Source organism: Thrips palmi, unplaced genomic scaffold (assembly GCF_012932325.1).
Source record: "Thrips palmi isolate BJ-2018 unplaced genomic scaffold, TpBJ-2018v1 HiC_scaffold_1, whole genome shotgun sequence".
NCBI classification, from domain to species: Eukaryota; Metazoa; Arthropoda; class Insecta; order Thysanoptera; family Thripidae; genus Thrips; species Thrips palmi.
The window spans coordinates 583,022-605,182 of NW_023144620.1; the positions used below are offsets into that span (position 1 = coordinate 583,022).

A 22,161-nucleotide genomic window follows, 5' to 3' on the forward strand; every position below is an offset into this window, starting at 1 on the left:
TCGGAAGTCAAGTCCCATACTGAAGATAAGCTTTCCGAGTGCCCCGTTTGTCAAAAGAAGTGCAGCAAAGGTTATCTGAGATTGCATCTTAAAACGCACATGGAGGAGAAGCCTTTTAAATGTGTCGTTTGCAACAAGACGTTCGCTTACAAAACTAGTCTTACGAGTCATCTTCAAATCCACGCATTCACACACGAGAGGGGCCCTTAAAGTGCACTGTTTGCAAAGTAAGATTTGGGCTTAGAAGCAGTCTGAAACGTCATCTGCGAACTCACGTATGAAAAAAGATATGGAGTGCACGGTTGGCATTATGATGTTTTCTGGTGAAGTCAGTCCCAGAAGCCGTTCGCTTACACAGTTTGCCACCACAAGTTCCGTCGTGGGGTTGATTTGAGAATTCATCTCAAGACTCATTTAGGCGATAACTTTTAAGAGTAAGAAGTTTGCTCGGTATATCGAAAAGGATGTATAATTTATTGACTCAGTATACAAGAAACTAACGTTCGTTGTCCTTCGTTTTATTAATAAGTGCAATTTTAGACATGTAAGGCACTTAAAATGAATCAATTTTGAACACTGCTTTAGCATCAAAACTGATCGATGTAATTCCTTCGGCTTGCGGCTCGGTCATTTTGATCCAAAATTGATGTTTTCTTGAGTGGGGTTTATAAGGAGAAGAGTTCTGTGCATGTATTTAAATGTATTTTTAAATGTTTAAACCGAAACATGGAGAGCAGTTAGCTTGTACAGAGTATCGCTGTCGCCTCAGTACCTTCAGTGACGAACGTCCACGACGAAATTTTCGCCATCCATGACAAGTGTAAATGCAAAACGAATCAATGTTTCCTTTATACAGGGTGAGTTTTCTCAATGTGTCAATAATTTGTCGGTAGTTTGGGCACCCCAAGGCGATCATTTTCTACCAACTAGTGGGCGCAAACGTCTAAGTACGGAGATAATTGGTGTTTTGTTATGGGCCTTCGCGCCTGCGAGGTATGCACTCGCAGCCACTGATGGTCGCAGGACCTCGCGTGGGGGTGTCGCGGGTCTAGGAGGGGTGCTTCGAGTCTCGTAGGGGTGCGGCGGACCTTGCAAATGTCTTTTTTTTTTTTTTTGGGGGGGGGGGGGGGTTGCGGCGGGTCTGAAGAGGCTGTCATGGTGGCCCCCGTTACAGTGGATCTCACGGCTGTCTTTGCGAGGGTGGCGGGATTCCTCAGATACTTCCGCGAGGTCAGTGGCACTCCCGCGAGTACTGCTAGTCCCGCGACACCCCCTCGACAGGTCCTGCCGCCCTCAGTGGCACCGGGTGCCTACCTCCTAGGCGCAAAATCCAATTACAAAACACCAATTATCTCCGTACCTAGACGTTTGCGCCCACTAGTTCAGTGGCGAAAAATGGTCCCCTAGGGATGCCCAAACTGCCTGCAAATTATTGACACATTGCGGAAACTCACCCTGTAGATAGATCCTTTGTCTCAGAGTAAAATATACAACTAGAATTGATGTTTTCTTGTTTACAAAACCAGCATTTGTTCTGTTAGCGCTTAATTTCAAGGATACAATTAATGATGACGGTCGTCTTCTTTCAAGGTCAAGAGTCGGTTTTTTGGTCTTTATTAAAGGGGCGGAGAGAAGAGTCTTCCCAAAACAGGGACATTTTTACCGTTAATTTATTGCCTTAACTTTACGTGCCCGAGTAAAAATAGAAGGCTGCAGAAAGGCTGACGCTTGGCTGACGCATGGCTGTATGGACCGTTTTTTGGCTGTATGCATGGCTGCCGTGGCTGCCTTGCAGCCATGTCGCAGCCATAGCGACGTCCTGGACTTGCAGCCATCCACGCTGCAGTGGCTGGTCTGGCTGTTTCACGGAGCGCTTTGGCTGTGAAACGCTTCAGAAGCTGCGCACAGAAGCCTTTTGGCTGCCCTAAGCAGCCTATAAACGCTGCCACGCACAGCCAACTTAGCTGCAGTGGCTGTGGGCTGCGCGTCGCAGCGTGTTGGCTGCCGGATGCAGCCGGGCTACGGCAGGACTATACAGCCATGTAGGCTGCAATGGCTGTAGGCTACGGATTGCAGCATGGTGGATGCTGGCGGTATTCAGGCAACGGTCGTATTCCTTGATTAAAGGGCTATAAAAAATAGAAAAAAATAGACTGGGTGCGTGGTATGCTGATATTTGAGTTGAATACGTTAACATACATAAGCCATGCAAGTTTCGTAAAAATCGGGAAACTTTTTTGTTATCTTTGGTATCTCGGGAACGGTAAGTCCTACATGAAATTACTTAGCAGATTTGGATCCGGAACGGTGTTCGGACCCTAGAAAATCTACTAATCGTCTAGGGCTCCATAGAACTTCAAAGGGCGTAACAGGGACCCTCAAAGGTCCTCATGGGGACCTTCATGAACTAAGGAGTGAAGCCTAGTAGCGATATGGACGCTGCCGATGGCATCCACGAGGCTGCAGGATGCGGCCGAGATGTGGCTCTGACCCGCAGCTTCATAGCTGCCGGGGGCAGCGTGGCCCGGGCGGAGGAAGGCTGCCTGGGGCATCCTGAAGGCTGCGGGGTGCAGTCTAGAGCAGTGCCTCGCAGCCTCGTGGCTGCTGGGGGCAGCGTGGCTCGCGAAGGAAGGCTGTCTGGCGCATCCTGAAGGCTACGGGGTGCAGCCTAGAGCAGCGGGGGAGCGCTGACTGAGCTCCAAAGGGACACTTCAGTGGCTGGCAGGTGCAGCCAGAGAGGCTGCACCGGCTGCGGATGGCTGTATTTTGGCTGACGTATGTCCGAATACAGCCAATGTCTGCAGCCATCCGAGTTCCATCCGCGCGTTGTAAGCAACCTGGAGGGAGCCAGCTTGCAGCCAATCTGCAGCCTATAATTTTCTCTCGGGTGATGAAACATAAGGTCTCTTTCCATTGTTTGAAAGCCACAGTTATCCGTACTTTGCACGAGCTTTGAAAGGCCAAGGTCTGAAGAGCACAGCAGTGAAGGGGAGACTTTCTGAGGAGAATTTCTATAAGTCAGCAAATAAGCAATAACTTACAGACATGTATTCGTCTGGTGAAGGTGAACCGAAAATGTCATCACATATAATAGGCTTGGATAGGCAAGGATTTGGGTTTCAAACGTGCTAAATGTTCGTTGAGGGGCAAGAAAATTTACGAAAAGGGGAAAACTGTTGACGGAATTAATGAATTCGTCAGCGAGATTAAAAGAAATATACCTATAGGCCTATGTCATACCGGTGTAGATTTGAAATGGCGGAGGTATAGAGTCCAAGAGATTTTTTGACAGCCCTTTTCGAAGGTGTGGCAAAATGCATGCGAGAAATCGACCTATTGGACTGCGTTGTTCCGCCATTTCGAGTCTAGACATCTCTGGGCTACAGGATGCCTGTCCAGACTTGCTAGGCGCTCTCCTGGCACGTGATAAAAAGGTTGACCAGAAGAGACGGCTTGGCAGCAAATCAGGCAACAACACGCGCACGCCGCGACTACCCAGCATTTTTTAAGACTGTTCAATAATTTGGTTTTTCGTGTGTTAAAATTCCATGGGTGAGCTGACCAAACCGTTTTAGTGTTTTATTCTACTATGTTACAGAATTTACGTCAAAAGCAAAGGTAACTTTTTCTAAAACAAGGGTTTTTGCTTTTGGTTTTTGCTTTACATTGAGGAAAAATGGGCATTAAAATTTCACCCAATCCCCTCGAAAAAGTTTCCATCGTGTTCCTCAGCTCCATTTTCGTCAAGGAAAAAACCCTCTCTAAAATAGGGATCGAAGTGCCGGAAACTTTCCGGAAAATTTTCGGAAATTTTTCGGAAAATTTCGGAAAATTTCCGGACCCCTGAAAAAGTAGGAAATATTGGAAAATTTGGTGTTTTTGAGTTTTTGATTCATAAATGCACACAAACCTGTCTTTACGTTTTCCTTAGTGTATTGCACGATACATTTTACATTGTGCGAGCGACATTTCACCCTCAGCCCTCTCGGGGTCACCTTTTTCAGTTTAATTTACCCAAAAATACACTTCTATCAAAGTTTCCAGTTTGAATTTTACGCCTTCATGCGCGCTTCCGGTCGGAGGAGTTGGAATGGCAAACGCTGCGCCGAGGGCAGGTTGGTACTTGTGTTATCACACTCTTAAAAAAAATGCTTCTGAAATTTCATAATCTGGTTTTGGACCTATTTGTAGAACTATTGATCTTAAAGTTCATAACCAAAAGGTTCTTAAATTTCATAACTGGCCGTTCTTAACTGTCAGAAGTGGCTTATGAAACGTAAGAACGTGGTTTTATTAATTTTCAGAAGCAATGTGTTATGAAAACTTCAATCCAGTTCTGAATCTTCAAATCAGTATTATGAAATTACTTTCAAAAAGGTGCTGTTAAATCTCATATTCCTTTCTGCTTTTCCACAACCCAATATCTGAAATGTCATGACACTTTTGAACACTTTCGCATGCAGTACAGCCGGCTATTTAAATTGATTCTCTGATCTGGTCTTCAAACAACATCAACCTGCAGTCTAAACATACGCATTGTGCTTAAATAGTAGGGTGGATCTTAATTTCTGACCCCCCGTTTTTATTGGCGAAATGGGGTCCCTAGGATAGTAGAAGATCATTAACGAGTCGCATTTGATCCGGATAAAATTGTATCAGCTTTAGGGAAGGGCTCAAAACTGGGTCCAAACGTCAAAATTGGTGGTTTTTTAAGTATTGCCGCCGAACTAGATGAGATATCAAAACGCCTGAGGTCTGAAAAGATGCGGCATTTAATTACCTTTCCAACGAGCTATGAATCATTGTTAAAGCAAATATATTTCAACTTGAATCATTGCATTTTATGCAGAAAAGTGGGGTCAAAAATATCAAAATCAGTCCAATTTCGGTAGGGTGAAGTTCTAAAATTGGCCGCATCGACATCTCTTTATAGAAATAGATGGGTCTCAACAAGACAAACAAAAAATGTCAACACATGCCATGGGCTAAGATGCGAAACGAAGCTGTAATTTAGCCTCAAAAGTGCCAAAAATCTTCGTTTTTCAACCAAAAGGACATTTAGCGTGATTTTTGCGAGGTCAAAGGAGCTCTGGCCGCGAACCTTCTGGGAGTCCGGGACTTCTCCTTTCAGATTTGAGTTAAGGTGGTCCCGGCTCACCTGGAAACCAAGTTTCGCCAAGTTCCGGCCAGCCGGCTGGCCCTTTTGTTGAAAAAAGGGTGATTTTTGGCACTTTTCAGGCTAAGTTACCGTAGAACGGGGTAATATGAGACAAATTTCGAGGTTTTTCGTGAATTTCCCCCTTTCAATTTCATTTTGAGGTACTGAGGTGTTCATCACTTGTTCATTGACCCTTTGGCTACACTCCCACCAAATTTCAGATTTTTAGGTGCAGTAGGGACCTTTCAATAACCCTCGGAATGCCGTCCCATATTTCCCTGCAATGTGGGGTAATATGAGACAAAAGAAAGAAATGTTAAAGAAGTATGGATAATTAAATCATTTAGGCGGGTTCGGAGCTTTTTAAGTTCTTTTTATTCATTTTAAAGATGATTGGAACCTATAATGGAGACGATATATAATCTGGAGGGGAGAAAGATGGGTGTCACTAAAGAGAGCTCAAAAATGTATAAGAAGTCCTGAGTTGTGCCTGTCACATGAAAATACTAAACGAAGAGCTTAGATGCCGGTCAGGTAGTAAAACAAATTCGTGTTAAAATCATTATTACTTGAAATTATTAACAGTGGAGTATGTTTGGCCTCATATTTCAAGCGAAAAGATGTGTCTCTATTTTCCCTGCAAGGTAACAAAATTGTATTCGATCTGGAACAGGCAGCCCGAGAGTAGACATAACGGAACCAAATTTTGTCCTGATTATGTTGACATAATTGCCTACAGATTTAAACCTCGTTCGGACGAGAACCCAAGTTCTAACCGAGGTTTCTGGGGAGGTTTTTACGAACTTTATAAAACTTGTTAAAATTAAGAGGTTTTTCCTTTGGTTCTAAATAACCCTGGCGAGTCTGATAGCCTCCGTGCGTTTCCTGTGAGCTGCTACGGCCTCCTAGATCACGAAAAAAAATTCACGTTAGCCTTCTGAACAACCGCTAGAGAGCAACACGACAAAAACCGAAAAAAGTGCGCTTTGTCTCGATTTTCCTTCATGTCTCATATTACCCCGTTCTACGGTACTGCTTCATTTCGCATCTTGGCCCATGGCATGTGTTGACGTTTTTTGTTTGTCTTGTTGAGACCCATCCGTTTCTATAAAGAGATGTCGATTCGGCCAATTTTAGAACTTCACCCTACCGAAATTGGACTGATTTTGATATTTTTGACCCCACTTTTCTGCACAAATTCAATGATTCAAGTGAAAATATTTGTGCTGCAACAATGATTCATAGCTCGTTGGAAAGGTAATTAAATGCCGCATCTTTTCAGACCTCAGGCGTTTTGATATATCATCTGGTTCGGCGGCAACACTTAAAAACTACCAATTTTGGCGTTTTGACCCAGTTTTGAGCCCTTCCCTAAAGCTGATACAATTTTTTTCCGGATCAAATGCGACTCGGTAATGATCTTTTACTATCCTAGGGACCCCATTTCGCCAATAAAAACGGGGGGTCAGAAATTAAGATCCACCCTATTAAATAGGTGTTAAAAATAAAAAGGTTTTAAAATGATTAATTATTTCTACGAGATAAGTTGCAAGTGACTGTATTGTACACTAGAAACAACAAGTTATACATTAATATCACATGTGATAGGAACAAGTAATACATTACATTACATATCTGAAGACAATAACAAAAATAAAGCACATGAACACATGCGTGACAAATTCAAATAATACTAAACATTTCAGTCAAATGTAAATTCACAAATAGAACAAAAACAAAACTCCAGCTTCAAGTCTTCATTCATCCTTGCTGTTGCCTCTGGAATTTGAAAGAAGACAAATTGTTACAGTGAGCCTTTCCACAACTTGTGCCAAAAGCAAAATCAAAACATAAACAAAGAGGCAATACTAACCGATTGTAAAGTCCATGGTGAGGAGAAAATGCGAAGTTCCTCTAAAAACTTGCTAACTTTTGGGCTGACAGCGTTACGGGTTTTGCTGGAGCTCTTAGTTCCCTTGCCAGGGTTTATCAACAACAGGCTCCTGTAAACAAAATTTTCAATGAACATAGAACCTTTGCTTCATAAAAACCAATGAGCACAAAGCAGTAGTTACCTTTGTATAAATTCTAATGTGTGTCTGACTTCAGGAGTATAACAGAATCCAAAAACAAAAAAAGATAAGAAAGCGTACAAAATTCCCTCGAGGAGGTTATCAGCCACAATAATTTCATCTTTAAGAAGGACAACTCTTACGCAGGCATTTGGATCAAAAATTGAATCACCTAAGAAAAAAAAAATATCGATGATTGAGACAGTAGGTGATAGGAAAGAAACATTAATGGTTGACACCATGGTGTCATAAGATAACAAAAAAAAAAAGATTTCCTACTCACCACTTAGAACAACAACAGGGTTCCCATTGGCATCCTTTGCTGCTGCAAGAACGTCCTCATCAGAGGCGCCAACCTGACAGGGAAAAAAAGCATGACCATGTAAGCGCGCCTTTATCATTGAATCACATAAGAGATGTGCAAAGGTGCTCACCTTGATGACTTGCAGAAATGCAGAGGCTTTCTCCCGTAGGTGCCACATAATCAGAGGGAAAATAGCACTTGCTACTGTCTCTCCATCATCTAAGGCATCACAAGAGGCTTTCGTGGCCAACAAATCTGAAATGTGACTCGGAACACTTCTCTTTCTATCCAAACTTAGGCAGAGTGTGTTCAGGAACTGAAAGATGTCACTTGATTTGTTTGAAAGCTCAGTGGTCCAGACATTAATAACATCTTTGTCTAGCAAAGTGGATGCATGCTGGAACATAAACTTGGGATGCTTCAAGTGTGGCCACTTAACAAGGACGTCTCGTAGCTTTGAAATTGGTCTACAATTAATCACATCCACCCGCTGAGTTGCATAAGTACGCTTCATTAAGTCAGAGATCGAAGCATCAGATTCAAGGGTAAGAAGCAGTACGCGCTTCTCCTCTTGAGTGGTAGTTGACTCACTGGATGGAAGGGGAGGGTTGTACATCACACATCCGTAGTCATCCATCTTTGAGGACCGAGGTTCAGTGGAAGAGACGTCGTCAACAGATTCCTCAGTCTCTGTTGGAACTGTCAAGCGGCGGCGTTTCCTCTGAGGAGCAATGCCCTGGACTCTCTTAGTTGTGTACTTGCGATGGTTCAGGGCGTTATACAGCGAAGTTGTAAAACCTTCCAATCCATCATCAATAACAGTCATTTACTGTCACTCTGAATATTGGCCTGTATTTACCATTATCAAATGAGAAAATGGACTTGGCATAAGCAAGGCAGATAGGTCGTGAGTATTGAGGCACTCGATCCTCAATAAACTTGCAACAGTACTGTATGACTTCTCTCAAAGCCCTCTTCTTCACCTCCTTGGTACACCTTGGCAGAGGTACTTCGAGCACACTCTTCAGAACAGGGTCGAGTTCATCGCAAATAGGGCCAATCGGTATGGGAGGTGGCCGTTGAGGTTGAGGAGTGGATGGCTCTACTGGGGAAACAGTTCGCTCTGCAGACTCTGAAGACTCAGTGGCCTTCTCACTACTGCTATCTGAAACGGAAGAATCACACACATCAAACAAACTACCAATTTAAGGGCATGAATTAGACAGCAAAGGCCATTTAACATACACAGAGATAAATGCAGACATAAGCTTACCTGTAGTGGTTGGAGGTTTGCTGGAGCGTGGTGTCCAATCAGTGGAGTCGGGCAGAAGTATTAGAGCAAGTTGCTGCCCAGAGAGACCAGCTTGCCGTGAAAGCTCAAGGAATGCCTCATCCTCATCCAGCTCCAAACCTGCCTCTGGCCCCTCGCCATCTAAGCATAGCTGTAAAACAATGAACAATAAGTACACAGACTAGGTGAGCTGCACCAACCAACTAAGCAACTAACCTAACCAACATACCTTATAATCCATAAATGCAGGCAGCCCAAACTTCTCTGAAGCTTTTGTCTTCAGTTGCGAAATATCCGCAGCCATCAACAGCTTCTTACTGCTGCGATCCTCATTGTGCACTATAGCTAGTGGCATCTTGAGAGGTTAAGAACCCTGCAACAGGCCAAAGAACCAAATCAAAACAGGACCGAAGAGAAGTGCGAGCCCGGTGACTTCGCAGTGGTATATTTACCACTGTACAGATAGATAAATTCAAGTCACATCACATTCACAGAAAAATAAAGTAGCCGGCCGGCGCACCAAACTTGAACACATGCTACAGTACAAGGTTTAGGCACCTAACGAAAACCACCAGCAACATGGCTCGGAGCGCACAGGCCCACATTGCTGCTTTCGTTTCGGATTTAGAACTTCTGAGTGTAAAAGTTGTCTCAACATACCTGATCAAGAGCTGCTTCTTAGTTCTGCCGACACAAGGCAACGTCAACCTGATCAGCAACAGGTGTACAACGAAAGTGAAATGAAATCAGCTGATCAACCCACTTCTACAGCTCGCAGCCGCGGAGAGAAGCCATCTTGAACATGGCAGCATAGGAAACTTGATGAATATGAAACTGATGTCGTAATGCAGTACAAGAATGATAATAATGACTGCTTACTAAAGAGAATGCTAAGGATAAATTTTTAAATTAAATAAAACACAATTTTTCCAATGCGGAATTTCATACGTAGCAATAATGCACCGCATGCAGGCAGCCGGCACGAGAACGTTATGTTGGCAGTGCTGGGAAAAAGAAAAAGAAGAAGTACTGTGTACTGCTGCTCGTATTTGTACATAAACAGCTCTTTACAGCTCTAAATAGACTTAAAGAAAAGATGACGATGGTTTAACAAATTCCCTTTGATGATAGAAACGGCAAAGCAACAAAATCTTAGGGCGGCCCGCTCTTCCCCTTCCCCGGCATCCACCGATATCTCGACACCTCCCCCTTCCTCCCTCTTCCCCTTTCCCAATCAGCTGTCAGTCAGCTGTTCCACCCTGCACTGCACTTCAAAGCCAAACATCGCCCGCCTCATTTTATTCTCCCTGCAGCTCGTCTTTCGCTGGGTGCTTGCAGTAACTTCCAAGGCCAGAAAAACTACAGAAAACATTGGGTACGTACGTGTCGTGCGGGCCTTGGCACGACCGTAAGACGACTCTTTTTCCTAGCAATGACATTTGCCAAGCTCATGAAATGTTTGTTTTGATTACTGTCAGTGTCTTCATCCGAACATGGCTGCCGAGACCCAGTATTCTGTGGATCCAAAAGTGCAGGACGTTTTCCTTACCGTCCTTTTCCTTGGCGATGGCAGCATTCTCAATGTTGAAAATTTTGAATCCCACGGTCGAGTTTATGTTGGTGGGGACTTGATCAACTTGGAGAGAGAAGAGGGGAATAAGGAACTGGCTGTGATTCTGGGCGTAGGTGGTGAGTAGTTTCAATATTTTCTCCTGGTTCTTATGTTGCTACTGCACCGATATCAGGGATGTCAACTACAAAATGTTTTAGTTTTGGTTTCACTGCTTCTTTTTTAACCAATAAGATTCGAAGACATTGGGTGGGGCTTCAATCTAAATGCGGAGAGATTTATTTGGAAACATACTTGCTTTGCATGCAATGACCATTGTTAATCCAAATCCTTCTTTCTAGATACAGAATCTGAAGCTGAACATGAGGCCAGAGTATATGTTAGGCGACTGTTGAAGTGGCATGGACAGGGTGATGGAGATGGAGAGTTAATATTTTGCGGATATAACTTTGGGACAGAGTCAGCTTTTTATGAATGACGAAGAAAGCGAGTAACTTTTAATCTATTTTAAAACTATTTCCATGATAATTTTTCTCTCATACTCTTGACTGTGATGTGAATGTCTCACAAATAACTGTATACCAATGCACCATTTTAATAATTTATGTAGTCATGGACTGAGCAATTGAAAATGAACTGGAAATTATTATGTCTGATTTAGGATATTATGTGTGTATCAAATTGTATGTGTGCTAGTCAATGCTCTATGGAGTGTAACATTAAATTAAACTATGTTGTAAGCAGTCTTTCTCCTCAATATTTCTTTCTCTTGTGATGCGCAAATTTGACAGCTGTGTTTTAAATAAATGATATGCCTCTAAGAAAATGATGTGTTCATTAATAATAATCTTTCCCATCTGTTACATGAGTTTAAGAACTAGCTAAACCACCTCAGTTGAGATTCTATTTGAGAATTTCGGTGAACAGTTGTCATAATATTTGCACTACTACATGTTAATTTCCTTGGCTAAATGCAGTCCCAAATAAATTCCAAAATACTCTAAGCTGAACTACGAGAGATTTCAGCGGTGAGGCTGAAAGCTGTGACACAATTGAAGTCTCGTGCATGATGGGGAAAATACTGCAGAGATACCTTGGATTGGTTTCACTACTTCAAATTGAAACTTAACCGACTTTCGCTAAAGTAACCGTGAATTTATTCTTGAGTAATGAAGGCTTCTGGGAAAGGTTTACCTAATGCGCAAATTACTCACAAGCAAATAGAAGGTGCAATTTCAAACCCTTGTTGTGGGTGCTCTTTTAGAAAATACAATAATGTGGTGTTAGTTCGCCTGTCTTGGATATTGTTATACTAATAAGCCACATCAGTTGTGGAAGTGTCAAAGAACATTTAATTTCCGGTCTTTGAAATAAAGGCGATATAGTACAACAAATGATGCCAGTAAAATTACAAGACTAGTCAGTTTTACAAAACAAATTATAAAATATGCAATGCAGTCAGTATATAAAAACTAAACTGTCCTACAAATCAAATACAAAAAGCAAGACATAATGATAAAAATTATGAATTTTGTTTTACACGTTTACATTGCCACCAAAAACATTGGTTCTCAAGCGAGCATAAGTGAAAGTACCAATCTTATATTCTCGCACTACACAGTAGCATACCAAAGCTTTGTGTTCCACACACTTGTACAGAGGCATTTTTTTTAAGAAGTCCGATCGTGGAACACGACCGATGCCGATTTACTCCATTTTTTGGTCAAAGGTAGTCCTTGTGGGTCTAAGAAAGGCCACAAATTTTTTGAGCTGAAATATGCACCGTTCAGATTCTGTGGGCAATTTTCGTTTTCTCTGACAACTTTTCACATAATATGGCCAAAATTGAAAAATCACCTTTCTGAGGCCTCTATGCACTCGATTGAGCTCAAAATGTGGAATCTTATGTAAAATCACGCGAGGAACACGAATCCGGTGCCCGTTTGTTAATAGGACAACCCAAACAGATGTTATGACTGTTTTTCAGGTTTTGTAGTGGTTTTTACTTTTCTTGGGGTTTTGGTGTTCGGCATCGATTTTCACCAATCCGATGAGTGGATTTTATAGATAAAGGACCAATCTATCATACTACGAGATAAAAAGTTTGTGTACGCCGCGTGAAAAGCAGTGGCGCTGCAAAAATTGAGAAACCGTCATTTCTGGGTAGTTTAAGATCAGATAAGCCACCTTTCGCGTGACCGTCTCGGCCCCATAGTCAGTCTAAATATTGTCCCAAGTGATGTCAGAGTTAGTGTGAAATTTCACCGCTGTAGCTCAAGTAGTTTGGAAATGGCAGCTTTCTAAAGTTTTGCAATCACGTAAGGCATTTACTTTAAGTAGAATTGCGGTAAATGTGAAGACTTGTCACAGATCCGGTAATAAATGAGATAGATGAGTGCGTCAAAGTTCTCTAAGCGTAATTTTGGACAAGGAATCCGATTTTGCCGGTACGGAGACCCTAGGTGTACTCTAAAACTACGTTTTCGTACAAACCACATAAAAATGGTCTTTTTTCCGACTTCAGAGTTCGCCTAGGGTCTCCGTACCGGCAAAATCGGATTCCTTGTACAAAATTACGCTAAGAGAACTTTGACGCACTCATCTATCTCATTTATTACCCGATCTGTGACAAGTCTTCACATTTACCGCAATTCTACTTAAAGTAAATGCCTTACGTGATTGCAAAACTTTAGAAAGCTGCCATTTCCAAACTACTTGAGCTACAGCGGTGAAATTTCACACCAACTCTGACATCACTTGGGACAATATTTAGACTGACTATAGGGCCGAGACGGTCACGCGAAAGGTGGCTTATCTGATCTAAAACTACCCAGAAATGACGGTTTTTCAATTTTTGCAGCGCCACTGCTTTTCACGCGGCGTACACAAACTTTTTATCTCGTAATATGATAGATTGGTCCTTTATCTATAAAATCCACTCATCGGATTGGCGAAAATCGATGCCGAACACCAAAACCCCAAGAAAAGTAAAAACCACTAAAAAACCTGAAAAACAGTCATAACATCTGTTTGGGTTGTCCTATCAACAAACGGGCACCGGATTTGTGTTCCTCGCGTGATTTTACATACGATACCACATTTTGAGCTCAATCGAGTGCATAGAGGCCTCAGAAAGGTGATTTTTCAATTTTGGCCATATTATGTGAAAAGTTTTCAGAGAAAACGAAAATTGCCCATAGAATCTGAACGGTGCATATTTCGGCTCAAAAAATTTGTGGCCTTTCTTAGACCCACAAGGACTACCTTTGACCAAAAAATGGAGGAAATCGGCATCGGTCGTGTTCCACGATCGGACTTCTTAAAAAAAATGCCTCACATCTTTCTTGCACCTAACTTGTACACCCTTAAATGTGGCATGAATTCTGCCTCCATAACTTCAACAAGAAAAAATACATTTGTATTATTATCATAAAGAATCAGAACAATTCTCCCAAATTGAACATCACACTGATAATGACTTTGTTGCACTAATAGCAAGGATCCTTTTTTGTACAGAGTTCCTTTGATAACGATTGAGACACATTCTTGCATAAGGGGTGGTAAATTAGCTTGAAGGGCACGTTGAATATCCAAAGAGTACACATTTGCATGAAACTCCCCAGACAAAGTGGGCTTCAGATCACACCGCAACTCAACTCCAAGTCTCAAGTAGGACATAAACAGTTCATGTTTGATGCCAAGAGGAAATAAAACATTTCTGAAGTTTCTCAACATTCTAGCAAACCGTTTGAAAAAGGAGTGTTTAGATTCAAATCTCATAGACCATGTCAAACACATTGGCCCGAAGAAATACAACAAAAAATAATAGTGGGTGAGGTAGTGATGCTTTGGTCTCAGTAGTACATTAGGAAATAGGACTACCCTCAAGTCAAGGTAGTCATAAATGATTGCATCTAAGTATGGAAGTACAGACACATAAATGACAGTAGCCATGACAAGTTCTACTATTTCATTCAAGAGCAACACTGCCTTCCACACTAAATTATCCTGTTTCTCTTCCCAGTCTACTAAATCCTTGATAAACAATGGAAAGAGTCTCAAAAAACACCAAATTTGCATGGCTCCACCTGACAGTTTTTCACAGCCTTCCTTAAAAGTATTGGGTTTGTCCCTATAATCTGCACTATCATATTTGAAATTGTCAATCTTGGCATTAAGCTGTGGAATAGTGAACCACCCTCCACTTACAAAATAATTGATAAATAATACCATGTCATGGGCCACGACTCCTTCAAAAAGGTCATGGGCACAGCAGCTTGCAAGTCCTGGATTACACACATGAAATTCAGCCAACTTATTGAATTCACTGTCAAACTTTACACCCTTCCTGTTGCAGGCAGCTCCTCTCAAACAATCACCATGAGACTGTGGAGTACGCAGAGGAAACTGGCTATGATGATTTGAATGAAATGATTTTCGGTCAATAAGACAATAACGGCAAAAATAAATACTTCTACTGAAGTTTTCATTAAAACCGCCAACAGCATGATGGCCAAGATTGTCACCACACTGTTAAAAAAAATCTGAAAATTCAGACAACTTTTTTCAGACTTGACGTTATGAAACACCAATTAAGACCTTTTTATGAAATTTCAAAACTTTTGTCTTAAGTGTCGGACAGGGCAGTCTGAAAACGAGCGTTGTCTGAATATTTGTACCCAGTCTGGAAATTCATAATGAGGGAAGTCTTAAAATTCAGATTAGGCTGACCAATACACAACGAGATATACAAAATCGAACGTCGCACATACAAACATTTTGATGTCGGCAAATGTTATTTTGAGGGAGCTTGTTGAATACAAACTGTGGACAATCCACTTCTCACATGGTTTGGTCCACTAACTTGCAGCCACCTGGGGTTTCGTTTCAGGGACCTGCCGCTAGATGGCACCTTGAGCGCCGCGTCAGATCACCACTTCGTAATTCCGATTAATGTTATTAAAGTAAATAAGGTTTGCAAACAGCATCATCTGTTGCCTTAGTAATTATCAGCTCTAGCCGTTAGCAAGAAGTTTTTAACAAAATATTAGTCTGAAGTCGATAAAACCGCATTTCCATGTTGCCTCTCGCTGGCGTCGGCGTTCGGCCATTATGTTGGGTGCCCGCATGATCCTCCGTACGCTTGTTGGCTGAGCGATAGCGAAGCCTGTTACTCCAGTGGGGTTGAAAAACTTTTTCTGTCTGTCTGTCTGTCTGTGTACACTACTCCTCCTGAACGGCTCGGCCGATCTGGCTGAGATTTTGCAGGCTTATTAGGTATGTTCTTGGCTCGGCACACGCGAAATTTCACTTCTCTAGCTCAACTGGTTCAGTTTTTATAGCCGAAAAACACCTAAAAAATGGCGAAAAATCGAGTTTCCTGCGGGTAGATCTCTCCTGTCTTGATGAAAGGGGGTCTGGGGGGCGGAGCCCCCCAACCCAACAAGGTGAAAAGTTACAAGGGTCAAGGTCGTGTAATTTGTAGATGAAGCAACTCTATAAAGAGTGAAGGGGGTCTGGGGGCGGAGCCCTCCAGCATGCAACAAATCAGAAGTCACTGATGATGGGCAAACATTGCCTGCCGAAGGCAGGCTAGCGCCGCAGGCCAAGGTAGGTACGCCAGGCGCGGATTGGAGGAACAGGCCGCGAAACATCGCGAAGCCTGTTACGACAAGACGCGGTCTGGCGTAAACCTACCTTGTAGCTCGTCTCAGGAAAACTTAGCATGGGCTCGCCCTCGCACGACCTGGTCGAGTGCTTCAGCTTGACTGAGTGAGATCCAACTCTCTCAAGATTTTTTGAGAAACGATGGTGTCCGTCGTGCGTCGAATAACGACATGCTATAGTCTCTCTCACTCTACCTTTTACAGGAGAAAAATTCAACCCTATCTAGAAGGACCGCCCTAATAAGCGTCTAGACCACTCTAAAACAGGCTGCCCTTTCCGCACGATTGCAGCAGTGCGAATTCACAAAGCATGTTCCTAAATTTTGGACAAAAAGTATGAATTTTCAGCGAGAAGGCAGTGTGAATTTTAAGACTTGGCCATGTCTGAATTTTAAGACTTCATTTTCAGACCAAGACGAGTCTGAAAATTAATAACGAGTTTATGTAAATGTACTTCACTCAAATTAGTCTGAAAATTAAGAAATTTTTTTTAACAGTGCAGATATGTACACTAATCCAGCCTTTACAGTGCCATGCTCAGGTATGGAAACACTATCAGTCTCCAGAACTTTTAAATCCTCCACAATTTTCCCATAAACAGATTGGTGATCAAAGTTCTTCTCTTTGTATAAAGCAACAAGAAGAATTGAGTTAACATGTGTGCGTATGTGACGAGGAATATTAGCAATAGCCATTTACACACCAGTGAGTTTGTGCTTGTTCCTGCCATACCCCGAACAAATTTCAAATCCATCTTGGAACAGAATAATCCGGATAGATCTTGGATTTTCTTGAAAAAATCTATTATTCTTGTAAGCCAATCCATCAGTTATATCTGTTAAAATGTTAGGATCTAACTGCACTGGAGGTTCTAGACTTATCTTATTTGACTTATCTTTGAAGGCAGCTTGCAGTGATTCAGCAATAGAAACATAATAGAAGACAGTTTTTGATATGGGCGGACCAATCCTCTCAGGCTTGACGTAAATGAAGTTCTTCTTATAAAACTTTTTCCTCATATGATCACTTCTTAAATTGTGCTGACTCTTGCGTTGGGTGCTAAATGCATCAAAAAGAACTGAGTCCAAGTTGTCTGATGTAATATTTTCTTCAAGTAATTTTTTCTTTAACTTAGAGTTCAGGTTATTCTGTGAGTGCTCTTGTAACAACTGAAATTCTCTTGAAATGTACTGAACTGTTGTTGCTGGTATTAGACACTTTAACTCCAGCTTCATTAAAAAAGCTGCAAGGCACTCCTGGTACTCCTCGTATGACTGTTCATCACACAAAATAGGTTCAATAGTATCAGGAGCGATTACTTCAGGTGTCAGTTCAGCAGACACTAAGTCAATGGGATCGAATGGAACCAGCACTGGCAGTACGGGTAGAACTCTGCAAACTTTCCCTCCATGTTCTCTACTCATATGACTTTTAAAAGTATTAACATTTCGTAGAGTGTTATTACATGATGGAATTGGACAGCGAACAGCTATACCTGACATTAGGTGTAGTCTCAGGTGCTTGCAGAGATCTTTCGAAGTATGGAATTTTTTCTTGCATATTGGAAGTGAGCATTCAAACATACCATCCCTTGAGGAAGACATGGCAGCTGCGGGCTGATACAGAGTTCCATCCCTGCACTGCAATCCATGACGTCGAAGGAGGTGTGCTCGAAGGCATGTCTCAGAAGGCAGCACTTGACTACAGTTAACCACTCCGCATGGAAACAGTCTGTTCACATGACGATGAATCGACTGATGATTTAAGTAGGCCTTCAAAGTAGAAGTGGTCAATGGGCAAAAACGGCACTGCAATACCATTCCAGGTGGACCTGAGGGAGACAAAATAAAGACATGTGTTATGCAAAGACTCAATGGACCAGATTCAACTTTGGTTCATATCTATACTTACGAGTAGATTCCATGGTGAAAAACTGCTGGCATGAAGACATACAATGACTTGTCAGAAGCAACTCGAAGTAGGAGTGGTAAACGAACAAAAGCTGCACATCACAAACATTCCCGGTGGACCTGAGAGAAACAAAATAAAGACACACTGTTAAAAATTGTTGTTTTTGGCTGAGCGATAGCGAAGCCCGTTACTCAGGTGGGGTTGAAAAGTTTTTCCTGTCTGTGTGCGTGTGTGCGTGTATGCGTGTATGCGTGTGTGCGTGTGTGTCCGCACTACTCCTCCTGAACGGCTCGGCCGATCTCGGTGAGATTTTGCACACTTCTTAGGTATGTCCTTGGCTCGGCACACGCGAAATTTCACCATCCTAGCTCGACTGGTTCAGTTTTTGTAGCCGAAAAACACCTAAAAAACGGCGAAAAATAGAGCTTTCTGCAGATAGATCACTTCTGGCTTGGAGAAGGGGGGGTCTGGGGGGCCCCAGCCTCGACAAGTTAAAGTGACAAGGGTCAAGATAGTGTTATCTGTAGATGAAACAACTCTATTTAGAATGTAGGGGGGTCTGGGGGCAGAGCCCCCCAGCATACAACAAGCTAAAAAATAACCGACAATGGACAAGCCATTGCCTGTCGCAGGCAGGCTAGCGCCGCAGGCCAAGGTAGGTACGCCGGGCGTGGATTGGAGGAACAGGCAGCGAGACATCGCGAAGCCTGTTACGACAAGACGCGGTCTGGCGTAAACCTACCTTGTAAAATAACAACACAATTACTAACCTCGACAAAGCTGTTGGTTGTGAACAAGTTTGCTTGTTTTCAAACGACGAATTCGTTGCTAATTATTTTTATGACTTATGCTGTTTCAAAACAATATTTTGCTGCGTACAATCTAAGAAGTGGTTACTGCGGGGTAACCGGGACTCTGCTAGGTCTGTGACCTAATCGGCAGTAAAAATTGATGCAAATAAGGCTGTCTACCGGTTTACAAACATCTTGTGGACGAACGACGCAACTCGTTAGTAAACAACGAAAGTCATTTGAAAACAACTTTGGTCATTAAGAAAATTAGCAACATATTTACTGCTAAATTACAACATAATTTTTAACAGTGCAGGTTTTAGCCAAAGACTCAACAGCTCAGGGTCAACACTGAATTATATTTATACTTACGTGTTATATGATGAAAAACTGCCAGCACGAAGATGTACAATAACTGGTCTCGAGCAGTCGCAAGCAATTTAAAGTAGGAATGGTACGCAAACAAAAGTAACAGTTCGATGCCATTGCAGGCATGACAGATGAACCTGAGAGAAACAAAATAAAGAAATGTCTTAGGCAAAGACTCAACAGGCCAGCATCAACTTTAATTCATGTTTATACTTACCAGTAGATTCCATGATGAAAAACTGCTAGCATGGAGACGTACAATAACTTGTCAGAAGCATCTAGAAGCGAACTGAGAGGTAAACGAACAAAAGCTGCATCAGACTTTCCAGGTGGCCCTGAGAGAAACAAAATAAAGACAGGTTTTAGCCAAAGACTCAACAGCTCAGGGTCAACACTGAATTATATTTATACTTACATGTTATATGATGAAAAACTGCCAGCACGAAGATGTACAATAACTGGTCTCGAGCAGTCGCAAGCAACTCAAAGTAGGAATGGTACGCAAACAAAAGTAACAGTTCGATGCCATTGCAGGCATGACAGATGAACCTGAGAGAAACAAAATAAAGAAATGTCTTAGGCAAAGACTCAACAGGCCAGCATCAACTTTAATTCATGTTTATACTTACCAGTAGATTCCATGATGAAAAACTGCCAGCATGGAGACGTACAATAACTTGTCAGAAGCATCTAGAAGAGAACTGAGAGGTAAACGAACAAAAGATGCATCAGACTTTCCAGGTGGCCCTGAGAGAAACAAAATAAAGACAAGTTTTAGCCAAAGACTCAACTGCCCAGGGTCAACATTGAAACATGTTTACACTTACGAGTTCCATGATGAAAAACTGCCAGCACGAAGACGTGCATTAACTAGTTTCGAGAAATCACAAGGACCTCAAGTGCAAGCTCAACGGTGGCAAGTGGGTGGAGAGTGAGCCATGGTGAGGTCAGGTAGACTAAGGTTATGGCCTTCTGTTGCATGCACGCGGCCACGCCACGCTATGCCACGCCACTGCGAGAGACAGGTGGCGGGCGAGGGGAAGGGGGAAGCGGAGGGGGTAGGTCATGTGACATGTGACGTTGCTGGTGGTGGACGGGTGGAGGGGGACGGGGTGGAGAGAAGACCAAGGAGCCCCTGCCAGCGACAGCGCAGGCAACCCGCGGAACACCGCTGCGCTGCAGCGGCCTAGGCAGTGGATGTAAGGGGGCCCGGCGAGCTTAAATATCAGAACAGCAGCTGTGATATGTGTAACCATTCTGAAATTTTAAAACGACAATCTGAATTTTCATAACCTCTGTTCTGAATTTATCTCGTTCTGAACTTTCAGAACCGTGTTTCTGAAATGTCACAGCCGAAACCTTGATTTTCAGTACCGAGTCTTAATTTTCAGAACAATGTTATGAAAGGTGACTTTTAGAACGTGTTTATGAAAAGTCATACTCTTTTCGATATGAAATTTCAGAACTTTTTTTAGAGTGCACACCAGCGAAACCGGCACAGGAACGAGAGTTCAAGTAAAGGCTGGTGTACACTCTACATGTTGTACAAGGTAGGTTTACGCCAGACCGCGTCTTGTCGTAACAGGCTTCGCGATGTCTCGCTGCCTGTTCCTCCAATCCACGCCCGGCGTACCTACCTTGGCCTGCGGCGCTAGCCTGCCTGCGACAGGCAATGGCTTGTCCATTGTCGGTTATTTTTTAGCTTGTTGTATGCTGGGGGGCTCTGCCCCCAGACCCCCCTACATTCTAAATAGAGTTGTTTCATCTACAGATAACACTATCTTGACCCTTGTCACTTTAACTTGTCGAGGCTGGGGCCCCCCAGACCCCCCCTTCTCCAAGCCAGAAGTGATCTATCTGCAGAAAGCTCTATTTTTCGCCGTTTTTTAGGTGTTTTTCGGCTACAAAAACTGAACCAGTCGAGCTAGGATGGTGAAATTTCGCGTGTGCCGAGCCAAGGACATACCTAAGAAGTGTGCAAAATCTCACCGAGATCGGCCGAGCCGTTCAGGAGGAGTAGTGCGGACACACACGCACACACGCATACACGCATACACGCACACACGCACACAGACAGGAAAAACTTTTCAACCCCACCTGAGTAACGGGCTTCGCTATCGCTCAGCCAACCATGAAGATTCTCCATATTATGGTGAAAATGGTCCATACTATGGTGGTACAGCTGACTTCATAACATACCATTGAGAATTCTGTACCTTATAGATATTTTCACAAAAATTTCATTGGTATTATGGAAAAAATCTCCACCATGATAAGTTCGTGCAGCCTTTCACAGTAAGACATTTGCAGTGTAGGCCATCAGCCAACTCCCATCAGGCCGACGCGGAATCTTAGGTCTAGAAAGTGAAAATGCCAATCGCTAATGTGACTATTTTGACCGATTTAGAGGTGGTCTTAGTTACCATGAAAATAAATAATAGGTTCCTTTCACCTGTTTCTCCGTTTTTGTTTTTTTCGAATAAAATTTTTTTCCTCCTTACACTGCAAACGCAACGGCGATACTAAAGTACATTTTTTGGCGATACAAATGAGTATTGCCAATAAACGGCCGTACGGAAAAGTAATGCCTTCAGAACGGCGATACAAGAAAGTATCGCCGAAATTTGGCAATACTTTTGGATAATGCCAAAACCACGGCATTAAACCAAGGTCTTGTCCCCTTGATTTGTTCGACGTTTATTGCCACATCGTGGCAATACTCCCAAGTATCGCCAAATTTTGGCGATACTTTTGTGTATCGCCGTTTTGAAGGCAATACTTTTCCGTACGGCCGTTTATTGGCGATACTCAATTGTATCGCCAAAAAAGGTACTAAAAGTATTGCCTTTGGATTTACAGTGTATATCACATTTTAACGCAATAAAGTCAATAATTCCAAATTTTCCAAAATTTCCCAAACAAAATAGAAATTTTCCACTTTTCCGGAAATTTTCCGGGAACTTTGAAGATTTCCGGGAAACTTCGATCCCTACTCTAAAACAAACTTCTACAAATTTTCAGTTTAGTTT

The 22,161-nt window shown here is 42.6% G+C and overlaps 4 protein-coding genes across 4 annotated transcripts; 1 reads left to right on the top strand and 3 right to left on the bottom strand.

The window, feature by feature from the left end:
- Positions 1 to 6,863: 6,863 nt before the first annotated feature.
- LOC117639104 lies at positions 6,864 to 8,493 on the bottom strand. The gene is made up of 5 exons (XM_034374518.1): positions 7,665 to 8,493; positions 7,514 to 7,586; positions 7,234 to 7,402; positions 7,032 to 7,161; positions 6,864 to 6,937 (listed from the first exon to the last, which is right to left on the bottom strand). The coding sequence occupies exons 1-5, from the start codon at positions 8,358 to 8,360 to the stop codon at positions 6,920 to 6,922; spliced, it is 1,086 nt and encodes a 361-aa protein (XP_034230409.1). The 5' UTR covers positions 8,361 to 8,493; the 3' UTR covers positions 6,864 to 6,919.
- Positions 8,494 to 10,174: 1,681 nt separating this feature from the next.
- LOC117639198 lies at positions 10,175 to 11,153 on the top strand. Its single transcript, XM_034374629.1, has 3 exons — positions 10,175 to 10,200; positions 10,304 to 10,514; positions 10,737 to 11,153. The coding sequence occupies exons 2-3, from the start codon at positions 10,319 to 10,321 to the stop codon at positions 10,871 to 10,873; spliced, it is 333 nt and encodes a 110-aa protein (XP_034230520.1). The 5' UTR covers positions 10,175 to 10,200; positions 10,304 to 10,318; the 3' UTR covers positions 10,874 to 11,153.
- Positions 11,154 to 13,728: 2,575 nt separating this feature from the next.
- Positions 13,729 to 16,756, bottom strand: LOC117642841. The gene is made up of 2 exons (XM_034381436.1): positions 16,589 to 16,756; positions 13,729 to 14,925 (listed from the first exon to the last, which is right to left on the bottom strand). The coding sequence occupies exons 1-2, from the start codon at positions 16,754 to 16,756 to the stop codon at positions 13,729 to 13,731; spliced, it is 1,365 nt and encodes a 454-aa protein (XP_034237327.1).
- Positions 16,757 to 17,628: 872 nt separating this feature from the next.
- LOC117639171 lies at positions 17,629 to 19,954 on the bottom strand. Its single transcript, XM_034374578.1, has 6 exons — positions 19,762 to 19,954; positions 19,548 to 19,681; positions 19,350 to 19,467; positions 19,136 to 19,269; positions 17,973 to 18,091; positions 17,629 to 17,892 (listed from the first exon to the last, which is right to left on the bottom strand). The coding sequence occupies exons 1-5, from the start codon at positions 19,791 to 19,793 to the stop codon at positions 18,024 to 18,026; spliced, it is 486 nt and encodes a 161-aa protein (XP_034230469.1). The 5' UTR covers positions 19,794 to 19,954; the 3' UTR covers positions 17,629 to 17,892; positions 17,973 to 18,023.
- Between the last annotated feature and the right edge of the window lie 2,207 nt (positions 19,955 to 22,161).